Source organism: Urocitellus parryii, chromosome 2 (assembly GCF_045843805.1).
Source record: "Urocitellus parryii isolate mUroPar1 chromosome 2, mUroPar1.hap1, whole genome shotgun sequence".
Taxonomy (NCBI): Eukaryota; Metazoa; Chordata; class Mammalia; order Rodentia; family Sciuridae; genus Urocitellus; species Urocitellus parryii.
This window is the reverse complement of record NC_135532.1, coordinates 174,511,611-174,538,880: the sequence shown is the minus strand read 5'-3', so window position 1 is coordinate 174,538,880 and position 27,270 is coordinate 174,511,611. Positions and strand designations below refer to the sequence as shown.

The following is a 27,270-nucleotide window of genomic DNA, read 5'->3' as shown; positions in this document are numbered from 1 at the left end:
ATCTAAAATACAAATTAATATGGAATCATTAATCCTTTTTAATAAACTACTGATTTTAAACAGTGGTTTTCAAACACATGAAGTTTCAACAATAATTTGTTTGAAACAAAACAACGTAGAAACGGCAATTCCAGCAGTGTGTGATGGCATATGACTGTAATCCCAGTTATTCAGGAGCCCAGGCAAAAGAATCACAAGCTCAAGACCAATCTTGGAATCTCAGTGAGACCCTGTCTCAAAACAAAAAAAAGGGGGGGGGGCTGGGGTGTATCTCAATGGTAAAGTACCCCTGGGTTCGTTCCCAGGACAAAATAAACAAAAACTTGGCAATTCATAGGAAATTCCTCACTCTATTTGTCTTCTCCAGTACCTGTATTACATATTAGTGATAAGTTATGAAACTACTATTAGTAATAATAAATAAATAATAGATAAATGAATAACCCTAACTGGCTTTTCTGACTATTCTAGTATATCTCCTTTCCACATACTTAGGAAACCACCTCTTACTGTATGGATTACTCTAATAGGAACTAATCGTGTATCTATTTTAGGAATGTTCAACATCATGGCCAAGAAATGGTAAAATTAGGAGGTTGGATATAAAATCACAATGTAAATTCTTATAAATAGAAAGTCAAAACATAAGAAAATCACATTAAATTTTCACTTACTCTAGACCAAAGTAGACGCAGACATATCAAGGAAACTCCCATGACTAATCTTATGTAGGAACTCCATCTCAAGTTAGCTAGTAAGCTACAAGCCAAGAAGATAAGGGCATAAAGATAGGGAATGTGATAACTAAAGGTCACAAATGAATAGTGTCACAACTACTATTCTGGTTTATTCTTTTAAAGCAGCAGCTCTCCTAAGAGAAAGACTATCTATAGGACACCACAGTCAAAGCAGTTTCATATTGGAAAGCACGGAGAAATCAAGAACAAATAAATGTTGAACATGTAAGTGTGCTTATAACAACCCACCTATAAAGTACTTTTCCTTGAGCCTTCTAGGTCACATTGTTCTTTATAACTATAGTTACTGGAGCCTTGTAAGCAGACCTTATTGTTACTCCGTTCCTGGAACTCTTCATATCATTTATAATGCTGGATTCAGGCCACTGAGAGTAAATGAATTAAAAGAGACAAGGAAAAGGTGTTTTCCCTTGGAATATATCTTATGACTACACATTTCTATTTTGAAAAGCTATAGGTTAGGACAAACCTCTTTGATAAGGTTTCCAACTATGCCCATGTTCATGTCCTTTATATTTGGTTCTCAGGAAAGAAGTACTGCTCCCAAAGGACTTCACTATCAATACCTAATATGTTTCAAATGCCATGACAAACAAAATGAATATTACTGTGCCTTCACTGTTTTGGGGTTGTACTGGGGGTTGATTTTAGGGGCACTTTACCTCTGAGCTATATCCCCAGCACTTTTTATATTTTATTTTATGAAAGGTTCTCACTAAGTTACCCAGGCTGACCTTGAACTTGAAATCATCTGCCTTAATTTCCTAGATTAATGGGATTATAGTCATGTGCCACCATACCCATCTCACTACATTTTTAATGGAAGCAATTATTCCTATAAGAAAACAATTTTTCTTTCTATTTTAAGGTAAAATAAAAGGTATATATTACAATCCAACTGTATATTTTCTTTTCTTTCTTTCTTTCTTCTTTTTTTTTTTTTTTTTTTTTGCAATGCAAAGGATAGAACCATCCGCCTTGCACATACCAGATAAGTGCTCTACACTACTGAGCTATAGCCTCAGACTTGGGTCAAATGATTTAAGAAATACTAATTCATTAATAATCTGAAATGTAGGTAACATACTTAATTTCTCCATAGTCTCTTCATCAGTCAAATTTCCCTTCTTTTTCTGTTTTTCTGAAGTCCTGGAACCACTGTCAACCTTTGAATCACCAAGAGGTGCAGGAGTAGCATCAGTTACACACTGTGTGAAGATCTGCAGAGATATAGTTCATTACTGATGTTTTGAGAAAAATATTTTCAGATATTCTTACTGGAACACTGTGTGGTTTCTTAATTTTTAACCAAAACTAAGTTATCTCTCTTATTATTTTAAAGAACACAGTACTTTGAGATTAAACACACACACACACACACACACACACACACACACACACACAAACTTGTGTTGAAAAAATGTAAAATGTTTTTCTTTGTCACAGCATGAATGTATTTAAAAATGTTAACTAGCAGCAGGGTACAGTGGTTCATGCCTATAATTCCAGAGGCTTGAGAGGGTGATACAGAAGGATTCCAAGTTCAAAACTAGCCTCAACAACTTAGTGAGACCCCAAGCAAATTAGTGAGAATCTCTCAAAATAAAAAATAACACAAGGAACTGGGTTCAATCCACAAAGAAAAAAAAACAGAACAGCACAAAAATTATAACTAGCAAAATAGCATAACAGGGACTGGGGTATAGCTCACTGGTAGAATGCTTACTTAGCATGTGTGAGGTACTGGTTTCATCCTCAGCACCACTGAAAAAACTAAATAAAATAAAAGCATTGTGTCCATCTACAGCTAAAAATAGTTTTTAAAGGTAAAAATTTTAAAAAATAGTAAAAAAAGTAGCACACTTTAAAAACAAGGTTGTTAATAAAAAAGATAAAGAGCAAAAAGAATTGAAACCTTGATGTTGAGATGACTAATACTAATTTTCACGAAACATTTTACACAGATATAATGCCTAGCTTCCCTTTCACTTCAATGAGCTAATTATAACGAATGAAGAAAACACAGCCATCTATCATGAGATCAGGATCCAAAGGCAGTCCTCAGAGCTCTGCCTGGGAACTGCATTATGTGCCACCACATCACAGTCCTCTGCAAGTCCCATTAGTAGTTGTCTCTTCCTGGCTCCATGTAAGGTGATTACTATTGAAAATCTCCCTTAGCTGGTGAGGAATTTCATGCTCAACTGTCCTTTGAATGACATTGAGGCTTTGAGAGAGATGTAAATATAAAAAAAATATAGAATCTGGGGAAGAGAAAAGATCCAAGTTTTAGATATAATATTTATGCACAATAGGAACCAGAAAACCCAGAGAAATAGATGACTTTCCTGGAAAAGAGGGCAAAATATAGAAAGCAAAAAACCCAGTGAGTTAAATGTGATAACTTTTAAAGTAGCCATAAGATTTTTATTTTTCAAAAAAGCAGCAACCAGAAGGTTTGTGGTTTAGTCTTATTATCTCTTTCTCTATCCAGGGACACCTCAGTGTGTTCTGAAGCCCTGTGACCTGAACAATGCACCATCCAGTTCCATAATCCCCATCCTTATGCTCCAATTGCTTCAGCTTACTAGCCAGCCCAACATGAAGGGATCCCAATACCTGTGCAGCACACAGAAAACCCCTGTTTCAATGCACAACCACTACTCCTCACCTCCTGCAATGGTGCAGACTGGCCACTCCTTGGGGAGACAAGAGTTGGAGACTTGGATGCAGGGAGGCCTGTAGGATGTTGTGCTGGAAAGTACACCTCTGTTGGCTCCCATTCAGTCCCCAGCTCTATTTGTAGACCTACAGCTTGTGTCATGTATCTGTAGAACAACAGGTCAAAGGCAAGGAGTTATTACTCACATTGGCCGGTTCTCCCTGACCAGCCTCATACCTCAGCTTGGAAAGCACAAAGATCAAGGCTGTCATCCAGGAGCATCATCCAGGCTACTGTTCCCCTCTACCCCATTTCTCGTAGTAAGAACCTACAAGGGCAATGAAATTCCCAGAGGCTCCCAGAGTGCCCTGGACAAAACCCCAAAGGAAAGGATCAGTGAACATCAGGGTCCTAGAGCTGGAGTAAAGGACCAGGGAATGGGACCCAGCTTCACCCCATCCCACCAACTCCAGGGATCATCACTTCAGCCCCTGGTTTACCAACTTACTTGGGTCCCAGTGGCATTCACATCATGTTGTAAGAGTTGGAGGCACAGCCTTTGTCAAAAAGGTTGTCATGCTGGAGGGATATGGGGATGGAAAGAGGAGCTCAGAATCAGCAGGAGTGGGCAAGACCATCTCCCAGTGACACTCCCTAAGGTGGTCAGTTCATGCAGGGTTAAACCCAGGCCTTTGGCAAGATTCCAAGGGCAGGGGAGCCCAAGAGTGACCCAAAGCCTCCTGCCTTCCCAGGCTTCTAGAAAGAATGACCTCCCTCGACCTACTCGTGAGCAGCTCTCTTCAGAACAGTGCTGACATTGCACCCACATCTCCTGCCTTTTCAGGGCTCCCTCATCATCTTTTACCTCCCTTTGTTACATCCTTGCTCTATGTCCATTGACCACACACCTCCTCCTGCCACCTCCTTCCAGATACCTTTTAAGACATTTCTAGCGCTGCTCTGCTCAACTGATGCGAAGATAGTGTCTCCATCCTGCTCCACTTTACTTTCTCACCTCTTGATTTTTTTCTAAAAATGTACCTTCATTGACTTTCACTATCTGGGAGGGCAGTGGCAGCAGAAATGCCCAATCATAGTCTCATAGTCACATATCAGATGGATCAGGAAAATCTGAGCTGAGGCCTCTAGTACTCAAAGCACTAAAGGACACGCTCAAATGTCAAGTCCTCCAATGGACACTGACTGGCTTCTATTCTCCCTTATCCAATTTTCTCTTTCCTCTGACTTCATCCATCAGCTTCTCCCCCTCCTGCTCCAGACTAGGTTGAGTCTTACCCCAAACTCAAGAGATTTAGCTAGCAAATATTCTGTAAAAATGGCAAGTGACCAAGCAGCACCTGTGTCCACCCCCAACTCTCCGTTGCCCATGCATGAAGACTTTGATATCAACACTATTCTACACAAGAAGGAAAGAGGATTTCAATAAGAACATCTCTGGAACACATCCCAAAACCAACATGAACCATTGTGCTCTATGAGGTTCTGTCTCCTTTAAGGTGTTCACAGCAATAAAGAAATTAGTATCTTTCCAGGTGCAATGGTGCATGCCTAAAATCACAGTAACCTGGGAGGCTGAGGCTGGAAGATCACAAGTTCAAAGCCAGCCTCAACAACTTGGCAAGGCCCACAGTAACTTAGTGAGATCCTATCTCAAAACAAAATATATCAAGGATTGGGGTACATATGGTATAGAAAATGCTGAAAGGAATGATAATTAATAAACTTTTAAGAACTGAGCACTAAATTTGAATACCTCCCCCCCCAACACATGGAATACAATAAGACACCAATAGAATCTAACAACTCTGAAGCACCCAGAGCAGCCTCTCACACTGACTTGACTATTGTGGCTCCTGCTCACATTCTGTGTCTCAATAAACAGACCAAAATCAAATGGTATCTTCTTGTTAATTTTTTGCCAAACTTCTTGCTGCCTAACCTTCTTCCCTTAACTTGGGGACTCAGACATCAGAATTCTCTCTGTCCCTTTATCTCTTTTCTTCTATCTCAAATGTTGATTCTTTTGTTTGTTAGTTCACTCACTTATTCAAATATTTTTTGTATGCTAGGGATTGAAGAACCCAGGGCCTTGCACATGCTAAGCACATGATCTACCACTCAGATACACCCCAGCCAGAAATATTTCAGGGCATCAAAAATACCTCAGTCAAACCAGGTATTGTGGTATATGCCTGTAATCCCAGTGACTCAGGACACTGGGGCAGGAAGATCAAAAGTTAGAGAGGAACCTCAGCAACTTAGTGAGACCCTGTTTCAAAATAAAAAATGGAAGGTACTGAGGATGTAGCTTAGTGGTAAAGTGTCCCTGGGTGCAATACTAAGTAGCAAAAAATAAATAAAAATAAACTCTAGTCATTGCACTGGGTTTTGAAAACACACTACAAACAGCATGGCCAGGCTACTCTCAGGGTGGTGAGGGCAACTGCAACATGGGCACTGTGGGGAGTGGCCAGGGTAGTGCAGGGAGAGGGTATCAAGGCACCCATGTAGGCAACCTAGCTCACAGCACCCAGGTACATGCAAGGAGAAGCCCAGAGCGCTAAGCACTAAGACATGCAAAGAAGGCTTTTTCAGCTCCTTCTGGTTTCAGGGGCTGTGTCCAGTCCCGAAAGAGTAGTCTTAAGAATGTCTGCTGGCTCTACCCCTTGATGAGAGCATCATCATGACAGCAAGCGCAGGGTCTTGACTGATGTGGGCCAGGAAGTGAAGAGTGGAGCTAGTGAGCACTGTCAACTTTCAGGGAATAAGGCACAGAGGGTACAACAAGTAGAGTGGAGACCTAGGATGTTAAGGCTGGGTGTTACTTGGGTTTTAAGATGAGACACAAACGTGTAGCTGACCACAAGAAGGAATGGTAGTAATACTAACAGCAGCAGGTAGGGCACTTTCTGGTACCAGGCACTGTTCCATGTGTCTTGTGTGAATTGACCCATATTTCCCTGTTTTAGAGATAGGAAAACTGAGTGACAAGGAGTAAGTAGCAGAGCCAAGGTCTCCATGCTGGTCAGTTATAGAGCTGTGATTTGGACAGATGTGCTCTTCCCCTAGAGTCCTTGCCACCAAGCACCAAGAAAGTGTCTCTAGGAGGACCTCCGGTCAGGGAATGGAGTAGGGAATGACTGGAAGTTGGAGCATGAAATCAGTGCCTATTTCAGGTGCTGCAAATAATGGAAAGGAGCCCTGTCTGGTGAATCCCAGAGTGCGGGCCACATTTAGGTCCCTTGAGACTGGGCAATCCAGATATGGAGGGCCTCATTCTGAGCAGAGCAGAGGAGGAAGGGCAATGGCCTATGACCTGATCTGGAGCTAGAAGAACTACAGGATGGGGGAAGGGAAAATGCTGCCAGGCAAACTCAATGATGAACTGAATCTGGAGAGAGGAGGAGGAGGGCAGGCCATAGGGCTGAGGAGTAAGGGCTAAGCAGAGGAGTCACAAGTGGGAGAGGAACCAGATATGGCTGTGGTGAAAGGGTGAATAAGGAGGGAAATTGCTGAGCCCACAGGCTCCTCTAACTTCTCAGCTTCTCTGGGTCTGCAGCTTTCCCCTCCCCCATTGGTGCTGCCCATCAGTCTTCCTGAAGGACATTTAGAAGGATTCCCAAGGCAGTCATGCCCACCCTTCCATTCCTGTTCAACCCCCAAATGAAAAAGCAATAAAGAACCACAGATTGGAAAGAAAGTAATGAAACTGATCCTTGTAGATGACATATTTTTCCATGTAGAGTGAGAAACAACACAAATAATGCTGGGGGAGAAACTCAGTGGTGGAGCACCCCTGACACAACACCCACTACTGGAAAAACAACATCACTAAGAACTCCTGCTCTTTGGAAGATGCTATGAAGAAAATGAAATAACAAGCCATGAATTGCAAGGAAAGATTTGCAAAAATATGGATCCTAATCTAATATAGATAACCCCTGAAACTCAATAGGAAAACAACCTATTTATTTTTAAGTGGGCAAAAGATTGGAGCAACACTTTACCAAAGACATATGGGTGGCTGATAAGACATGATAATATGCTCATAATCATTACTCACTAGGAAAACGCAGGCTGGAACCCTAATGAGATACCAATACTCATTTATTGGATAGGCTACAATTTGAAAATAAAACAAAATAGTGAAAAATGACATGTTCGTAAGGATATTTAGCAACTGGAATTCTCATGCATTGCTAGTAGAAAGAAGAAATGTTAGGGGCAATTCCTGTAAAGTTCCACTTATGTTTACTTTGTAACTCACAATACCCACCCCTAAAACTTTACCTAACAGAAATGAAAACTTGTGTTCACATGCCGGTACACCAAAGTTTGAGCAGCTTTCTTTATAACTACCCCAAACTAGCTGGGCCCAGCTGTCCAAAACTGTACACCCAGGGGTCTTGGGAGGTTGAGACAGGAGGACTAAAGCTAGCATCTGTAACTTAGCAAGACCCTAAGCAACTTAGATATCCTGTATCAAAAAATTTAAAAAAAATTCAAAAAGAAAAAAATAGAGGGGGCTGGGAATACTGCTCAGTGATTAAGCACCCTTGGGTACAATTCCTGGTAGAAAAACAAAATAAACAAACAAAAACTACTGCCCAAAACTAGATACAATGTAAAAAATCCTTCAAATGGTGAATGTATAACAATATGTAGGGCATCCATACAGTACTACTCAGAAATAAAAGAAAACAGACTACTGATATGAGCAACATAGATGACTCTCAAATGTGTTGTGCTAAATGAATGAAGCCAGACTAAAAAGCAAACAACTGCACAGATACATGAGTCTGGGAAGCAAAAACCCACAAGGATGTAGAGAGATAAACTGACAAGAGATGAAAGGATTTTCTGGCGTAATGAAACTGGTCTAACCTTGATCATGGTGGAGAGTACTCAATGGTATGTGCCACAGTCTGGCTGGGCACAAATAACCGGGAGGTCATGAGCCACTTGTAGATTCAAGCAGGAACGAACTTTATTTTAGAACCCACACGAACTCAACAGGAACTCAAATGGGAACTCCGCGAGAACTCAATGGGAACTCAACGGGAACTCCGTGAGAACTCAAAAGTAGCGGGCACCCGAGGTAACAGGAGCCGCCTTATTGCCGGACATCATCATCTTAATGGCTCTCTGGTGCTACCCCTCAACCACCCCTTCTGGCAAAATGCCAGGCACCATCTTGATTTGGTTGTGGCTCTCAACATCTCCCCCCTTTTGTTTAATTAAACAACAAGTATGTGGCTTAGGGACTGTGCCTGTCTTAGGTTGTCCAATATTACATATGGTCCTTAGCCGTCATCGGATGAGCTGACCTCAAGGCGTCAGCCTCCTGTCTTAGGTTGGTACCATTGCAATTGGATCTTACCTGTCATTGACTACCAGCCCAGCATTATTTAGCCATACTTGTGGATAGTGGTTTTTACACAAACACCATAAACAACCTACTACAAACAGAAAGGGGAGGATAAAAAATGCCACAACACCAAGCCAACTAACAGCCCCTTTTGGAAAAATTGTACCATCAATGACATCATCAGCAAAGATACCCCGGCACTACCACAATTCACTGCACCAACAGATAGTTCACAATGCATACAAGTGATACATAGTCCAGGCAAGTTCTGCAAGCAGTTCAAAGCAGAGGAATCCATTAATATGTCCATTTCTTCCCAAAGTAAATTGACTCCTTGATTGAGCATCACTTGTTGAGTTACATTATTCATTGATGCATCAGTTTATACAGTTTGTTGTGATAGCTATCGCAGAAGCTGTAGTTTGGTTTTCAGTCATCCTCTATCTTTGTCTTCACGGGCAATGGGATAAAGATAGGAATTCTGGTACTGATGGCTAAGAAAAAATTATGTAACATTCCAGCAGGCACTAAAAAAAAAAAAAAAACAAAAACAAAAAAAAAAACAAAAAACAAAACAATTTTCTAAACAATTTAGTATCCTGAATAGAATTAGATATAATGAAAAGGAAAGGTGAAAGTAAACACACAGATCTGTTAACCACATTTTAAAACAATCCTCAACAGCTGTTTACCTAATTTAAATTAAACTGTTTAAATGACGTGAATAAATAAAAAAAATTTGGATCCATTTTTTTCATGAGAGCTCCTCATATATGATATATGGACATACGCACATACAGACATACAACACATAACACAAGTGTGCACACATAACACAATACATATAACACATAATAGTAAAGGCCTTGTAGCTTTTCACAGGTGAAATCCCCATTGCAATGCTCAAAAACTCCACAGTCAAAAAATAGAACTGATCAGAAAAACATTAACCTAGGTCTATATGAGCTCAAAAAACAAAATAGAACTTCATGATGTGGGAGAGGGCAATAATAATATAGATATTTAAAAAAGCATCCTGGTTACCACCTGGATTTGACTCTTCGTTTGATATACCATCCTTCTTCCTGTAACTTGCATATGGGTCTGAAGGATTCCCACAAGCAAGCCCCAAGGTTTTTTACATTTGAAATAGGCCTTATGGTGTTCATTATTCATTAGCCTCCAGGTGTGGGAGAACCACTGTCGCATATGTAAGGATAGCCAAACTGGAGTTCTGGATATCAGCTATTATGGATTTGAGCCAAATAATCTTCTTTTTGGTTTGTAGAAATCGCTTTAGTTAGTCTCTCTGGAATCCAAATTGGCTGCTGTTCTCCCTGTGGAAACACACAAACAGACCCCTGACTCACTGGGTCAGGACCTTTCCATTGTCCTGTTATAATATCCTTCCAAAGTACCTTGGGCTTATGTACATTTTTTGGACACATGTGCCTTTCTGCAGAACTAAGGCCTGATGAATCCAAATTTAAAAAGTTTAGAGTAAAAAGGGTTATTTTAAGTTTATCTTTGGGGGATATATACCCCTTTCCAATTCCCTCTTTTTGCTTTAATAAGTACATTTTAATAGTTTGATGAGCTCTTTCAACTATGCCTTGTCCCTGTGGATTGTATGGGATTCCTGTTATATGAGTAATGCCAAATAATGAGCAAAATTGTTTAAAAGAGGTAGAAGTATAGCCAGGGCCATCATCTGTTTTTAACTGTTTTGGAATGCCCACAGTGGCAAAATTTTGTAAGCAATGAGCTATAATATCTTTAGGTTTTTTTCTGGCATGAAGGGAGCCCATCAAAAATCCGGAAGAAGTATCAACTGTAACATGCAAATATTTTACTTTTCCAAATTGTGGCAAGTGTGTGATGTCCATCTGCCAAGTATGGTTAGGTATCAATCCTGTAGGATTGATTCCAAGATTAACTTGTGGTAAAAAGGTCACACAATTTTAACATTGTTTTATTATTTGTCTAGCTTGTTCCTTAGTTATTTTAAAATGATTTTCAAAAGTATTTGCACATGGAAGGATTTATGAAAATTTATAGCTTCTTCCAGCGTAGAAAAAATATGTATGTCATGTGTAGTTTTGTCTGCTAAATCATTGCCCAAACTAAGGGCTCCAGGCAATCCTGTATGTGCCCTGATATGTCCTATAAAGAATGGATCTTTTCTGTCCCAGATTAGACTTTGTATAGTAGAAAACAGTAGAGGAAGGGGAAATCCTACCAGCATCTTCAAGGGATACTATAGCATTAACTATATACTATCGGAAAATAAATTAAATACAGAATCTTTAAACATCACAAAAGCTTGTAATACTGCATTAAGCTCTACCTTTTGAGCTGATTGTTTGGGTACTAAAAACGTAAAAGTTTGACCAGGGGTAACTACTGCTGCTGTGCCATTATTTGACCCATCAGTGAATATATTTGGAGCATTCATGATAGGGTTTTTCTTGTCATTTTTGGAAAAACTACAGGATGTGAAGACCAAAAAGACAACAAAGGATTAGATGGTAAGTGGTTATCAAATGAAACATTAGACTTGCACATGGTTATTGCCCAAGTATTTAACTCATTAGATAACTCATCAATTTGATCCATAATATATGGAGAAATAATTTTATTGGGAGAAATTCCAAATACTCCCTTTGCTGCTTTTATTCCTTTGAGTATTAACTGTTCTACAGTCTCAAGATACCTAGTAAGAATAGTGTTAGGAAAATAAGGTAAATGTATTCATCATAATGAACCTTCTTTCCAAAATACTCCTGTAGGAATATTTTTTGTTGGTAGTACAATAAATAATAAAGGCAAACTTATATCAATTCTATCCAAATGCATATTTTCCATATATGTTTCAATGATTTTTAATGTCTTTCTTGCTTCAGGTGTTAACATTCGGGGTGAATTTGGATCTGATGGACCTTTTAGGATATCAAATAAAGGTCCCAACTCTCCTGTTGGTATGCCTAGATAAGGCCTTATCCAATTTATGTCTCCTAATAACTTTTGAAAGTCATTAAGTGATTTGAGTTGATCTACTTGTATTTGAATTTTTGGTAGCTGGACCATGGTCGAGGATAATAGAACTCCTAAATAATTAATTGGAAAATTTAATTGTACTCTATCTATTGCTATCTCTAGATTATAATTTTTAATAAGTTTGTAAGTGTAGCATAACATTCTAGCAATGTGTTTTTATCTTTGTGTGCTAATAATACATCATCCACATAGTGAAATATTTGTAGTACAGGATTTTGATTTCTAAGTGGCTGGATTGCTTTGTTAACATAAATTTGACACATAGTTGGGCTGTTAGCCATCCCTTGAGGGAGTACTTTCCATTCATATCTCTGATCAGGACCTTCATGATTTAGTGCAGGGATAGTAAATGCAAAACGTGGACTATCCTCAGGATGAATTGGAATTGAAAAAAAACAATCTTTAATATCTATAACTAAAACATACCAAGTTTTTGGCAAAGCAGACAATTGAGGAATCCCCGATTGAGCAGGTCCCATAATAACCACCTCATTATTAATAGCTCTTAAATCTTGCAATAATCTCCATTTACCAGATTTCTTTTGGATGACAAAAAAGGGAGTATTATAGGGAGATACAGAGGTTGTATATGTCCCTCCGCTAATTGTTTGACCAGGTCATGGGCTGCTTGTACTTTTCTTTAGTCAAGGGCCACTGAGGAACCCATACTGGTCTTTCTGATTTCCAAGTAATTTTTATTGTCTCAGTGACCCCTCCTGAAAACCCAATCCATGTCTATCTATTTCTTGATCTATTTGTATTGGTGCCACTATACTTTGTCCTTTTTCTCCTAATCCTTTTCCTTTCCTAAAACCTTGTCTAGCCATAATAGTGGGCGCATTTGAATTTATGTTATTTGTTAATGTTAGTCCTAGTTGATCTAGGACATTTCATCCCCATAAATTTATAGGAAGATGATCCAATACATATGGCTGTATAGTTCCTTCACATCCTTCAGGATCCTTCCAATCTAATACCATCGCACTTCTATGGGGATTAGTTGCCACTCCTAGACCTTGAAGTGTTTGAGTGGCTTGTTGTAATGGCCAATGTTTTGGCCATTCTGGATGAGAGATAATGCTAAGGTCTGCACCTGTATCCAGTAGCCCATTAAATTCATGTCCTTGAATATTTAGTTTTAGCATGGGGCAAGAATCTAAATTTAAAGAAAGCATAGCCCAATCTACACCTGTGGAGCCTAATCCCCTGGAACCTCTTTCTACAGTATGGTTGGAAAATTTATCATGTAGGCTAGGTATTATTAATAATTGTGCGATTCTGTCTCCTGGTGAAATTACTGATATACCTCTTGGAGAACTGGCTATAATTTTTATTTCACCTTCATAATCGGGATCAATTACCCCAGGACTTATCATAAGTCCTTTTAGAGTAGAAGAACTGCATCCTAATAATAAGCCTACTGTTCCTTTAGAAAGAGGTCCCTTTACCCCTGTAGGAATAACCTGGACTCCCATCTCTGGAGTTAGTACTGCTCTGGCGGAGGTGCAGATGTCCAACCCTATGCTCCCTCTGGTTTGTTTAATGAGGGATCTAATGGATAATGTGTCCTGGGAAATACCCTGATGGTGTTGCCCAATGCCCTGTATATTTGTGGTCGTGGGCCCCAGAGCATTGGGCCCCTGTGTCTGTTTTTTGGCAATGGAGTCCAATGTTTTTCTCCCTGATATCATGGGTAAACACCTGGTCCTTGTCCATTTTTTGATAATGAAGTGCCCTCTATAGTGGTTTGAGAATGGCATTCATTAGCCCAATGTCTCCCTCTATGGCATCGTGGGCAAATACCCAGTATTCTACCCCTTTGATCATATCCAGTTTTGTTAAACCCTCCTCTTATGGAGCAACTCCTTCTAAAAATGTCCTGTTTGTCCCCAATTGTAGCAAGTTTTTGGCCTGGCACCTAAAGCCTGTTGTACTGCAGCTGCCAAGGCTTGTCCCTGTTCATTAATGTCTCTACATAATTTAATATATGTGTTTAAATCTCCATGTTTCCATGGTTTAATGGCCTCCCTGCACCATCTATTTGCTTGTTCGTAGGCTAGTTGTTTTATTAATGCATCGCTTGTTCTACATCCCCAAAGATTCTGGTAGTTGTTTATATAAGCCTATCTACAAATTCAGCGTAAGGTTCATTAGCTCCTTGTATTACCTTAGATAATTGACCTTGTAAATCTCCATGTCCCTGTAAAGTTTTTCATGCCCTAACTGCAGCTGAAGCGATTTGTGAGTATATGGAAGGATCATATCTAATTTGTTGCTGCTGACCCTCATAAGGTCCCTCTCCTAACAACATATCTAGCTTTCTCTGAGGATAACCGGCTGCTTCATTTTGCCTAGCCATCTCCATGCAAAATTCCTGATTGGAAACCTTCCATAACAGATATTGTCCTCCATTTAGCACAGCTTTGCACATTCTAGCCCAATCTGCTGGCATCATGTTCAAGTTGGCAATGGATTTGACCATACTTACAGTGAAGGGTGCTTGAGGACCATAGGTTGTTACAGCCTCTTTCAGCTGCTTCACTGTTTTGAAATCTAAAAGCATGGTGAATTCACTGCCCTCCTGCCTCCTCAAATAGAAGGCACGCTAATCTTTGAGGTCCTGTCTCAGGATCCCATCTATCAACTATGGGGGTTGAGGGCCACTCAGCATATGTTGTCTCCGTATACATAGGTGGGGCTGTTGGTTGAATACTTATGCCTCTGGTGATAGAAAGGTGTTAGTAGCAACTTGCTGTTGTAACTTGTCCCCTGATAGTCTTTCCTTCTCTAAACTTTCTTCCTGTCTGACTAACTTAAGAGACTTCCTCTTTTACTTGATCTAAAATGTCTTCTCCTTGACTAAGCAAACAAGATTGTACCATGTCCATAATGGTAATGTGCCAACTGTCAGAGTTCCTGGGCTTTCCTTTTCTATCTTTTAAAAATCTTCACCATGATGGTTCCATTGTGATATATTTAACAACCCCTCTTTAATGAACCATGGGATACACCTTTGTATTGTCTTAACGTATGCCCTAACTGTTCTTGATTTTACTGAGATGCCTCCTTCCTCTAGCAATTTACTTAACACCCTTCTGGTTTGGTTTTTACTAATTTTTAATTCCATATTTCTGCTATAAAGATAACGCAACCTAACACAATAACATAAAACAAAACCGAAACAAAAATGGAACAAAAATTCGTTGTATCAATTTTTCTATTTTCTTGACATGTATATCCGTGGTCTATCTCTATCTCTTCCTCAGGGGTGAACAACTTCAAACCTTGGGTCAACCACTTTCCCCAGTTTGCCTGAGAAAGTTCTAGGGACAGGCAGCTTGAAACAAAAACAAAACAAATCAAAACAAGAACACATTGTTTTTTGAAATGGTCACCCATTCTCTTGCCCTGCCCTCAGAGGCGAGCAGTTTCACTTACCCCCAAGCTTCAGGCGTTCCCCATACGGGCCACCGAATGCCACAGTCTGGCTGGGCACAAATAACCAGGAGGTCACGAGCCACTTGTAGATTCAAGCAGGAACGAACTTTATTTTAGAACCCACGCGAACTCAACAGGAACTCAACGGGAGCTCCTCGAGAACTCAAAAGTAGTGGGCATCCGAGGTAACAGGAGCTGCCTTATTGCCGGATATCATCATCTTAATGGCTCACTGGTGCTACCCCTCAACCACCCCTTCTGGCAAAATGCCAGGCACCATCTTGACTTGGTTGTGGCTCTCAACAGGCATGCATTTGTCAAAATCCCTAACTATAGACAAAAAGAATAAATTTTATGGTTTGTAAATTGCCGCAGTCTGGCTGGGCACAATTCAGGAGCCACTTGTCAAAAGAAACAAACTTTATTTTTAGAACCACACACACAAAACAAAACAGCTCCTCAGGAAAAACCTTCAGAGCCCAACTGCCACCACCGGCTTCCCACAAGCCTCTCCCCCTCCCCCACTCCTCCTGCTCTTGAGGCCGATTGGCTGGGTCGCATGGGCAGAGCCAAAGAAGTCCCCCAATGAGCAGCTCCGTGGTCTGAAAGGGCAGGGGAATAGCCCAATGAGCATCACCGCAGAGGAGCCAATCAATTGGCAGCTAGAAGTTGCTGGGGTTGCTGTGAGCCAATCATCAGCTGGCAGCTGGACGTTTGCTGGCAGCTGGAAGTTTGCTGGGGCACCTTTGGCTGTGGCTCTCAACAGTAAATTATTCCTCATTAATGACATTTTTAGAAAATTTTACCATGGCTACTAGAGGCTTGCACTTCATCAAAACTAAATTCCAGAGTTGAGTTTCTGGGCCTTTGTAATCTTGACCACATGGAGTTAACCTCATTGCTCATGCCACCTTGTGCTTGAATTAGATCCCTTTCTCCATCGTTGTTTTAACACTCTACTTCTGTGTTTCCATGCCTTTGTGCCCAGGTGTGCCTCTCACAGGCAATGAAATTCAGCCTTCTGCCAATCCAGTATCACACTTAGGTCACACAGAGTGGCATGCCTATTGTACAGCACATGCCTTGCCAAACTCCCACTTTCTTCCTGTCTGCTACACCACTCACAACCAACCCCATCTCTTTGAGTGTTCCTGGGTGTCTGCTGGCGTTATTCTGATTGCAGGCTGCTTATCAGCATGAGGGCAAGATGCACTTACTCACCTCTATACCCATCCCTCAAATAACACACAGCCTAGCTCACAGTAGGCTTTCAATGCAATGAGCCTAGGAAGGAGCATGACCACCTAGCTCCATGGGGTGGAGAGATCTGAGCTCCTTCTTAAGAGGAGAGTCAGAAAGGACTCAGGGGCACCATCAGGACCAAGGGCAGTGGAGAAAGCACAGATAGTGCCTAGTGGCAGAGGTGTAAGGTGTTGCCTCCCAGCTGGGTATCAGGGCACACACACTTAGTTGCCCCTTACCTGGGTCTCATAGGGGCACCTTGCAGTACTCACTGCCCTGGCCTTGATGAGCAGGATGAGTGGCAGCAGGAGGACAGTTGCAGGTATAGCCACTCTGATGCTGTGCACAGGCTAAGAAGCAAAGCCAGGGGACAGTTCCTCCCTGGCCCCACCTTTCCATCCACTCCTCCCCTTCCTGATCACCCTCATCCATAGGCTCTTCCTTCCTGGTCTGGACCATTAGTTCAGTACATCCAAGCCCAGCCTCACCCCTCACTGTGGTCCCTCCTGTCCCTGTTCAACCTACATTCCCCCACTCCATGCTCTGCCCCCATGGATTCTCAATTCCACAGGCCATATCCTGCCCTGCCCCCACTGGCCTTCAACGGGTCCATCAACGGTCATCCCAACTGACTTCTCCCTCTAGCCCTGCCCAGTCAGCTCCGCCTTCAGTTACCCAGTCCCTTGGCTTACCACCCCTCCCCTCCCCTCCACCAGAGCTGGTCCCAATGTGGGCCCTTGGAACTGTGTGGATACATCATGGCTCTGTCCATGAAGGGCATGTGCCTCCTGCGTACTAGGAAAATCACACAGCTAGCCAGCATAGCACCCAGGTAGAGGTACAATGAGAGGAGGAGCAGCATGTAGAGCCTGATGTTACGGTGCCCCACACAGTTGTTCACCCACCTGCAGTGGTGGTCGAATTCCTATGGGAGAGGAAGCAGCACTGAGGGTCTATCTGGTCTGGCCTCCAGCACCCCCAAATCCTGAGGCCTCCCACAACCCAGCCCTCTAAGCCGCCTGCTCTTGGGCCTACACTTGAGCTCCATTCTCCAGGGAGTGAAAAGGTTAAGAATGTAAGAATTAAGTTCTGTTTTCCTGGAACCTGAAACTCATGTAGAAGTTGAAAACAACTCCCGGAAATGCCCACTAAATGTATGTTGAAATCTCCCCTGATCATCTGGTTGCTCTACGAAAACAACCCCTCCCAGAAACTGTGCAATGATTGGCTATGCTGTATGTGAAGTCCCTGCCCTCTCCAAGGAAAGTATATAAGCTCTGCTTAAGCTGTTCCCGGGGCTCTCTGCTCTATTCAAGTGAGCTCTGAGCCCCAGCATGCTGGACCCCCAATAAACCCTTTGCTGTTGCATGAGACAGTTTCTTGGTGGTCTCTTCCTCCGACTCTCGCCCAACCTTTACATCTGGAGGTTCCACTGAGATCCGGCAGCGGTGGACGAAAGACCTCAACGGGCTCCTCTCGGGGTAAGTAAGGTGCCTCTTTCTGGTTTCAGGTTTCAGGTTAGGGCTTGGCAAAGTGGCTGTTGGTGAAGAGCATGAGCTCTCTCCGACGGTGGCTGACAGACATGTCACAGAGCCACAGGCCACGTCCCTGGGGGACGCCCCAGAGGACTTGGGAAATCGAGGAACAATAGTCTCCTCAACTCGGTGATATTTTGTTTCGGATTCGGTATTGCCAGCCCATCGAGTTTTGCCGGCTACTAAGTCCTGGTCTCAGTGTTGGACGTCCATTGTCTGTCTTTATTGTCTTGTCTTGTCTGTGTCGTGTGTCATTGCTTTCACTGTTTGTGTATCTTTCATTATGGGACAGAGGACTTCAACACCTCTGTCCCTGACCCTTGATCACTGGACCGAAGTCCGCTTAAGGGCTCAGAATCTTTCTTTTTCAGTAAAACGCTGGACCTGGCAGACTCTCTGTGCCTCAGAATGGCCCACCTTTGGAGTCGGATGGCCCCCAGAAGGATCTTTCTACTTCCCACTAATTCGGAAAGTCAGAGATATTGTCTTTCAGCCGGGGCCACATAGCTATCCAGATCAACAGCCATATATCTTAACTTGGCAGAACCTCTGCGAATCTCCTCCTTCATGGGTGAAGCCTTTCCTTGTCCCTGCCCCCGCTCCTACTCCTTCCCCCATGATTCTATCTCTCAAACCCTCTGCTCCTCCTCCTCCTCCACCCATTTGACTCTACTGGACTCTCCTCCCCCTCCTTATCCCCTGCCCTCGTCCCCCAACCCCCAACACCCTCTAAGTGATTCCCCTGCTGCTTACTCTCAGCCTCTCCACCATTGGAGGAAGCTAGGCCAGCCCAGCGCCCTCCAGATGACTCCCCCGTGGCACACTCAGCCCTTCCTCCCCTGGAGGAAGCTGGCCCAGCTAAAGGAACTCGCTGGTGGCGAATGATTGAAAACCCTGGAGCTCCCATGATGCTCCCCCTCCGTCCCTATGGGCCAATGATTGACGAAGGCCATGAGGGAGAAATGCAAGCCTACCAGTATTGGCCTTTCTCCTCTTCAGACCTATATAACTGGAAAAATAACAATCCCCCTTTTTCCAAGGACCCCACCTGGCTCACAGGTCTGATTGAGTCATTGATGTTTTCACACCAGTCTACTTGGGATGACTGCCAACAACTCCTAGGGACTCTCTTCATGACAGAGGAACAAGAGAGAATCCTCCTGGAAGCTAGAAAAAATATCCTCGGACTAGATGGGAGACCGACACAACTTCCCAACATAATCGAAGCCGGCTTCCCCTTGAACCGACCCAACTGGGACCCCAACACCTTTGAAGGTAGGTAGCATCTGTCCACTTATTGCCAGACCAACTAATGTGGCCAAGGTAAGAGAGATTATTCAAGGGCCTGATGAATCTCCCTCTATGTTTCTAGAGAGAATTATGGAGGCATATAGGAGATATACTCCTTTTGATCCTCAGGCAGAGGATCAAAAGGCATCTGTCATGATGGCCTTTATTGGGCAAGCTGCCCTGGATATTAAAAGAAAGTTACAACGCTTAGATGGATTACAAGATATGACTTTGAGAGATTTAGTCAGAGAAGCCGAGAAGGTATACTATAAGAGAGAAACTGAGGAAGAGAAGGAACAAAGGAGGGAGAAAGAAAGGGAGCAAAGGGAGGATGAGAGAAGCAAAAGACAGACTAAGGCATTGACTAAAGTCCAGGTCACAACAACAGATAGACCAGAAATTACGAAACAGGGAGACAGGAAGAGATACCTGGGCCCATGCCAGAGGCCACCCCTGGCCTCAGATCAATGTGCCTACTGTAAAGAAAAAGGACACTGGGCCAAAGAGTGCCCTAGAAAGAGACAGTCATGCCAGCCAGCCATTCTGACTCTGGAAGATGACTAGGAAAGTCGGGGCTCGGATCCCCTCCCTGAGCTCAGGGTAACTTTTGAAGTGGAGGGGACCCCAGTAAACTTTGAAGTGGATTCAGGGGCAGTATACTCAGCCCTTAAGGCCCCATTGGGCCCTCTATCAAATAAAAGGTCTCTAGTTCAAGGGGCTAACGGCAGTAAATATCGGGCTTGGACAACTAAGAGGACCATGGACCTGGGGAAAGGAAAAGTCCATCACTCCTTCCTAGTAATCCCAGAATGCCTGGCCCCATTGATGGGCAGAGATCTGCTCACCAAGCTCTGGGCCAGAATAACTTTTAACCCTGAAGGCCCCCAAGTGGAATTTCTAAATCCTTCAGTAAAAACTCCTATAGTCACGGCTTTAACTATGTCAGTATAAGATGAACATCAACTTTTCATACACCCCAAGACTGATCAAACAGGCAAGCTACCCCAGAAATAGATAACAGATTACCCAGATGCCTGGGCAGAAACTGCTGGGTTAGGCCTAGCTGTGAAACAACCTCCAAGGTTTTTAAAACAACCTCCTGAGGTTTTTAAAAACCTCAGCCTCCCCAATCAATGTCAAGCAATATCCTCTGAGCAAAGAAGCTAAAGATGGGATAAGGCCCCATATTCAGAAATATCTGGCCTTAGGGGTCCTAAGGCCCTGTCAATCGGCCTGGAACACTCCCCTGCTACCAGTAAAAAAGCCAGGAACCAGGGACTATCACTCCATTCAAGACCTAAGAGAGATCAACAACAGAGTGCAGGACATTCACCCCATGGTACCTAATCTGTACAATCTGCTTATCACTCTGAATCCTGAGTGGAAATGGTATACTGTTCTGGACTTAAAAGATGCTTTCTTTTGCTTGCCTCTGCATAAAGATAGTCAGTTGCTGTTTGCTTTCGAGTGGGTAGAACCAGAAACCAGAACGTCTGGTCAACTAACTTGGACTAGACTCCCACAGGGGTTCAAAAACTCCCCCACTCTCTTTGATGAAGCCCTCCACAGAGATCTCAACAACTTCAGAACTTCGCACCCCGAAGTCACCCTGCTTCAATATGTGGATGACCTGCTACTGGCAGCTGACACCAAGGAAAACTATGAGTCTGGGACCCAAGCACTATTATCTGAGCTTGCTCAACTCGGGTATAGAGCTTCTGCCAAAAAGGCCCAAATTTGCCAGCAAGAAGTAATCTTCCTGGGCTATTCCCTTAGGGGTGGTAAACGATGGCTCACTGAGCCCAGAAAACAAACCGTTGTGCAGATACCACCCCCATCTAACAGGAGGCAACTCAGAGAGTTTCTTGGGACTGCTGGCTTTTGCAGGTTATGGATATCTGGGTTTGCGTCCTTAGCTGCTCCTTTATACCCGCTGTTAAAGGGAGATGCCCAATTCTAATGGACCCCTGAGCACCAGCAAGTTTTTGATAACATCAAAAGGGTGCTGCTATCTGCTCCGGCCTTAGCACTGCTGGATGTAGAAAAACCCTTAACTCTCTACATTGAGGAAAAGAAAGGAATAGCACGAGGAGTGCTCACTCTAGAGCCCTGGAAAAGGCCTGTAGCCTACTTGTCTAAAAATCTGGACCCAGTGGCTAGTGGATGGCCCCATTGCCTAAAAGCTATAGCAGCGGCGGCCCTTCTAATCAAGGATGCTGATAAGTTAACGCTGGGGCAGAAGCTAACCATTATAGCCCCCCATGCCCTAGAGAGCATCATCTGCCAGCCACCAGACAGATGGCTATCAAACTCTAGAATAACACACTATCAGAGCCTGTTGCTCGACAAGGACAGAATAACGCTGGGACCCCCTGCCCCGCTTAACCCAGCTACACTACTACCTGAACAATCATCAGGACCCATCACTCATGACTGTCAACATATACTGGCAGAAGAAACCAGTATACGTCAGGATTTAAAGGATCAGCCACTGCCCCACCCTGAGGTCATATGGTTCACTGATGGCAGCAGCTTCCTCCAGGATGGTAAGCGGCAGGCTGGGGCAGCAATAGTTAGTGGAACTAAAGTCATCTGGTCCTCTAGCTTCCCGGAGGGAACATCGGCTCAAAAGGCAGAGCTGATCGCCCTCACAAAGGCATTGGAGCTAGCGGCAGGCAAAAAAGCCACCATATACACAGATAGCTGCTATGCCTTCGCTACCGCTCATATACACGGGGCTATCTACCAGCAAAGGGGACTATTAACCTCGGCGGGAAAAGAAATTAAAAAACAGAGATGAGATCCTCCGCCTCCTTTCAGCAGTGCAAAGCCCTAGGGAACTAGCTATAGTGCACTGTCCAGGACATCAGAAAGGAAACGATCCTTTACGTAGACTTCATCTACGTAAGACGACATCAGGTGTCATCCCTGGAACCCCGCTGGAAAGGACCATACCAGGTGCTACTTATAACACCTACAGCAGTAAAGGTAGACAGAATCACTTCCTGGATCCATGCCTCTCATCTCAAGCCTGCGCCCTGTCCAGACTCTGGCTGGAAACTGGAAAAGACTGGTAACCCTCTCAAATTGTGTATTCGCCATGTGGATAGGGCTATGGACTCTCCCCTTGACCACCAGTAGTCCTAACCCTCATCAGCCTGTTCAGCAGCGATGGCTGATCACAAATCCTATTGGACAAGAAGTATGGTCTATCTATCAAGTCCCTTAGGGACTTGGTGGCCATCTCTCCACCCAGACATTTGTCAGCTGGCTATAGGTCTTTCCTATTGGGATATCCCTGATGAAGAGGATCCCACTAAAATTCCATTAAATCCCTTCCGTACCATAGATAATAGAAACAAACCTATGGATGTAGGGACACGTGAGCCAGATGCAGGTTGGCTAGCCTAGATTAATATGTTTGCCTGGCGGACTATCGAAGCCTCAAACAGTCACGGCTGTGTGGGGAGAAGCCGACTTCTTCTGTAAGTCATGGGGATGTGAGCATACAGGGGCTGCCTGGTGGAACCCAAACTTCCCTGATAGTCTGATTCGGGTAGGAAGAAATAATACTAAGTTAAGTCCCGAACAATGTCTCCCATTTAAATGGGACCCCCAAATGGGGACTTCTGGACTAGCTGACCCTACTCCATGTGACACAAGTAGCCTATGTAACCCCCTAAATATAACCTTCACCTCCAAAGGAAGAAACCGAAATATCTGGACATGGCTTTCAGGAAAAACCTATGGAATGCGATTTTACACCACAGGACATGATTTTGGCCTTTGGTTCACTATCCGGTTTGAAAGAAAAGAAATTCCCTTAGCCATAGGGCCCAATCCCCTCAAGCCAGGAATTGGGCCTCATAGACCTCCGGAACCTAAATATACTAGGATCCCTTCACTTTCCCATACTCCTCAAGTTTCACCTTCGTTTACTTCCCCAATCCAGAGTGAAGTCAACCCCTCCCCCTGGGGACTAATTGAAGGAGCCTTTGCGGTACTGAATTCCATGCAACCAGACCTCACTCAGTCTTGTTGGCTCTGTCTCTCCGCTGCTCCTCCTTACTATGAAGGGATAGAAATTGGTGGGACTTATGCAGTAAAAGCACAGAGTTCCTCCTGTAATTGGGGTGGAAATCCTAAGTTAACCCTCCCAGAAGTAACCGGGGCAGGCTTATGTATAGGGTCCCCACCTAAAAGTAAACAACACTTATGTACCCAGATAAAAAAATTAGCACCACACAGGGTTTCCTTACCCCTGAAAATGGAACCTGGTGGGCATGTGACTCAGGGTTAACTCCCTGCATTTCAGCCCAGGTATTTAACAGCTCTGTAAATTATTGTGTAATAGTGCAGATGTTTCCCAGAGTGCTCTATCATGATGCAGGTTCATTTGAAGATCAAATAGGGGGGCATACAACCTGGTTCTGCTGGGAACCTGTATCCCTCACTTTAGCCATCCTATTAGGAATAGGAGTTGCTGCAGGGGTGGGCACAGGAACCACTGCCCTGGTCCGTGGGACATAACAAATGGAATGTTATGTTAGAAGCAGCAATAGACCAAAACTTAAAGACATTAGAAACCTCCATCACAGCTTTTCAGGAATCTTTAACCTCTCTCTCTGAAGTTGTTTTACAGAACAGGTGAGGGTTGGACCTCCTCTTCATGAGAGAAGGGGGCCTTTGTGCTGCATTGAGGGAAGAATGTTGTTTTTATGCCAACCATACTTGAGTTGTAAAAGAATCTATGAGTAAATTAAGAAGACGCCTTGAAGAGCAACAGCGAGAGAGAGGGGCCCAAAAAGGGTGGTCTGAGTCTTGGTTCACGCAGTCCCCCTGGTTAACTATGCTTTCATCAGCCCTGGCCGGTCCATTAATAATCCTCATATTATTGCTAACTGTAGGACCCTGTTTGCTCAACCGTGTAGTTTCCTTTCTCCAAGCTCAAATTGAACAAGTTAAACTTATGGTAATCAGACAACAATATGCCTCACTGGCAGAAATAGAGTGTGATACCCCTCAGTAATTATGATTTCTTACTTTTAAGATTAAAAGTAGTCAGAAAAAGAAGTGGGGAATGAAAAGGTTAAGAATGTAAGAATTAAGTTCTGTTTTCCTGGAACCTGAAACTCATGTAGAAGTTGAAAACAACTCCCGGAAATGCCCACTAAATGTATGTTGAAATCTCCCCTGATCATCTGGTTGCTCTACGAAAACAACCCCTCCCAGAAACTGTGCAATGATTGGCTATGCTGTATGTGAAGTCCCTGCCCTCTCCAAGGAAAGTATATAAGCTCTGCTTAAGCTGTTCCCGGGGCTCTCTGCTCTATTCAAGTGAGCTCTGAGCCCCAGCATGCTGGACCCCCAATAAACCCTTTGCTGTTGCATGAGACAGTCTCTTGGTGGTTTCTTCCTCCGACACTCGCCCGACCTTTACAGGAGAAAGCGGCATTTCCATGGCTAACCAGGTCATCTGTCATGACTGAGGTCTTTAGAGACAAAACCTGCTCAGTGTCACTTGGAACAGGATGTAGAATAAATCTGGGCCTCTATTTTCTCAGATACTGGATAAGGATGAAAGAAACAGCCTTTCTCAGCCAGCCTTGTACACTTGTAAACCCGTGGCAAGGTGTGAACATGAGAGAAAAGCACTCAGAACCCAGGAAGCCCTCCAACTGGGCACCCAGAGGTGGACAGGCAAAGATCCCCAGAACAGGGCAGCAGCCGGCCTAAAGGTCTGGGTATTTAGTATCAGTAAGGCAGGGGATGGGACAGTCACTGCCTTTCTTCCCTCTGACCCCACCCGGTCAGCACCAATGGGATGACCTTTGCATGTCAGCACCTGTGCAAGCAAGGCCAGCTTCTCAGGACAGGTGCAGACACAGAGCTGATGAAATATGTAAGTGACCAACAGTGTGTAAGAGCTACTTTTAGCAGGGTGGGAAGATGGTCTCATACTGACCCATGGCTCCTTTATGATGGGTGGTTCCTGCTCCTGGCCAGGTGCCTGAGGATGGTTTGGTTAGTCGACAGGGAGGAGGAGTACTCACTTCCACACAGATGTTGCAGGTTTCACAGTAATAGGTTCAGGGCAGGCACTGAAGATGACACTTGGCACACCATGGCATTGGGAAATGTTTGTTATTCACGTGTGCCACATAGGGTGCCTCTGGGTTCTGCTTGATAGAGCCTGGCATGGGAAGAGGTTTGGGCAATGGCATGAGGCCCTTCACGCACTTTGCTGCTTGGGGCAGCCTCATAGTATCACTAGACAACAAGAGTGTGGGGAGGAGGTGGGCAGGGGAATCCTGGTCCCTGTTGAGCAAGCTGACCCACTCACATGAGCTGGCAGTCAGAGAGAAGGGGCTGTTCAGCCAGAAGAGCTCGCTATGGAACGCCACCCTTTGGAATAGTGATCAGTGCTTGGAGACATGTGTGAAATAGGAAGGAGGAATAATCAATTGCATGGTTTGTAAGAGCCTTCTGGCCTCTCTTGCCAGCCTGCTCGGTCTTTGCTTCTAAAGCAACTGGAAAACCTCCAAGATTCTGTTTTATCACACCTCAGTGGCTTGGGAAATAAATTGCCAGTGCCTAATTAAGGATGACATTGAGAGAAGCGATCCTGAGGCCCTAGGTGGGGTGAGCACTTTAGAAATCACCCCTATAAGCCTCAGGCCTTGGGCTGCCACCTCCTTCTCCAGGTTCTGAGGCCTTATCTCTGTGCAAGATGCCTGGGTCCAATATTTCATGAAAATGAGGCTGTAGAAAGTGGGGAGACAGAGGAGCCCCGTGGCCACTGGAAAGGCCACTCTCCACTCTGGGCCAGGGCTCGGCAGCTGAAAAACAGAGCCAGAGTCAGTACTAGTCTGGGGCAACCCAGAGTGACCCATGAGGTCTGGCCCACCTGAGATAGGACTCACACACCTTAAGGACAGTTTTAAATATCTAGGCTAGAAACACTCCACAGACACCATCAAATGTAACTAGCATGACCCACAGTTTCCTAAATGCATCAGGCACTCTAGACCTCTATGCTTCTTACTATATATCCTTCTTCCCCTTCCTGATCCTCTCTCTCCACTTCCCTGCCTCTTCACTATCGCTATTTTCCCTTCTAGCTCTTCATAAGCAACCTGGCAGCTTTCATGGGATACTCATGGGATGGAGAAAAAGAGGACACTCAAAGTGACCAGTGCTGCCACATTAAGAGATGCCCAAAGGCTTGGCAAAAGCCAGACAGATTTGGATGGAGTTTTGGGTGAAGGTGAGAAAATATCTGAGACCATCTTGGCTCATTGCCTGCTCTCAAAAAAATGAGAGCCACCAGATGGCTCTTCTGGTTTTTACCCAGAGTGCCATGACGACAAGTGTGACATCAGAGAGGTTCTGGAATGGGGGCTCTGGCTGTTTCCTGTGGCTTCTGTGAGTAAAGATCCTCTGCCCCCACATACACATGGTGATGTTGGGAGTAAATCTGCTCTTATCTACCCAGATAATTTTTGTGTTAAGATTTATTATTGAGAGAAAATAGTCTTAAGGATTTTTATTATGTAGAACTCTGTTTAAAGAATCACTGTTAGTTTAGAGGATTACACTCCACTACAGATTCTGAATTTTTCTTTAAAACTAAACTTAGTTAACATACGAACAACAGTGTAATTATGGTGCTGTTACTTGCTTCTTGGTATACTAGTTGTATTCATATCTTTCACATATACAAATCTTTTAAATTTTATTAGATTTACAAGAGCATTCCATCAAGCTGTTGTTTTTCAAACTGAAGTTTGAAGTAAATATTTGGGATTATAAAAATTATGTTTCTTGCATTGTAGCTATTATACAAATTCAATATGGCTTTACTCTTGCTAATCTCATTTTATATTTTTCTTGTAAACT

At 43.5% G+C, this 27,270-nt stretch overlaps 1 protein-coding gene across 1 annotated transcript in view; it reads left to right on the top strand.

The window, feature by feature from the left end:
• The first annotated feature begins 17,687 nt into the window (after window positions 1–17,687).
• Window positions 17,688–27,270, top strand: part of LOC113187581 (uncharacterized) — a 44,964-nt gene continuing 35,381 nt past the window's right edge. The window contains 7 exon segments of the mRNA XM_077795538.1: window positions 17,688–17,781; window positions 18,841–19,378; window positions 19,380–20,478; window positions 20,480–22,156; window positions 22,158–22,275; window positions 23,076–23,371; window positions 24,936–25,003. Coding sequence (XP_077651664.1) covers window positions 17,688–17,781; window positions 18,841–19,378; window positions 19,380–20,478; window positions 20,480–22,156; window positions 22,158–22,275; window positions 23,076–23,371; window positions 24,936–25,003 — 3,890 coding nt within the window.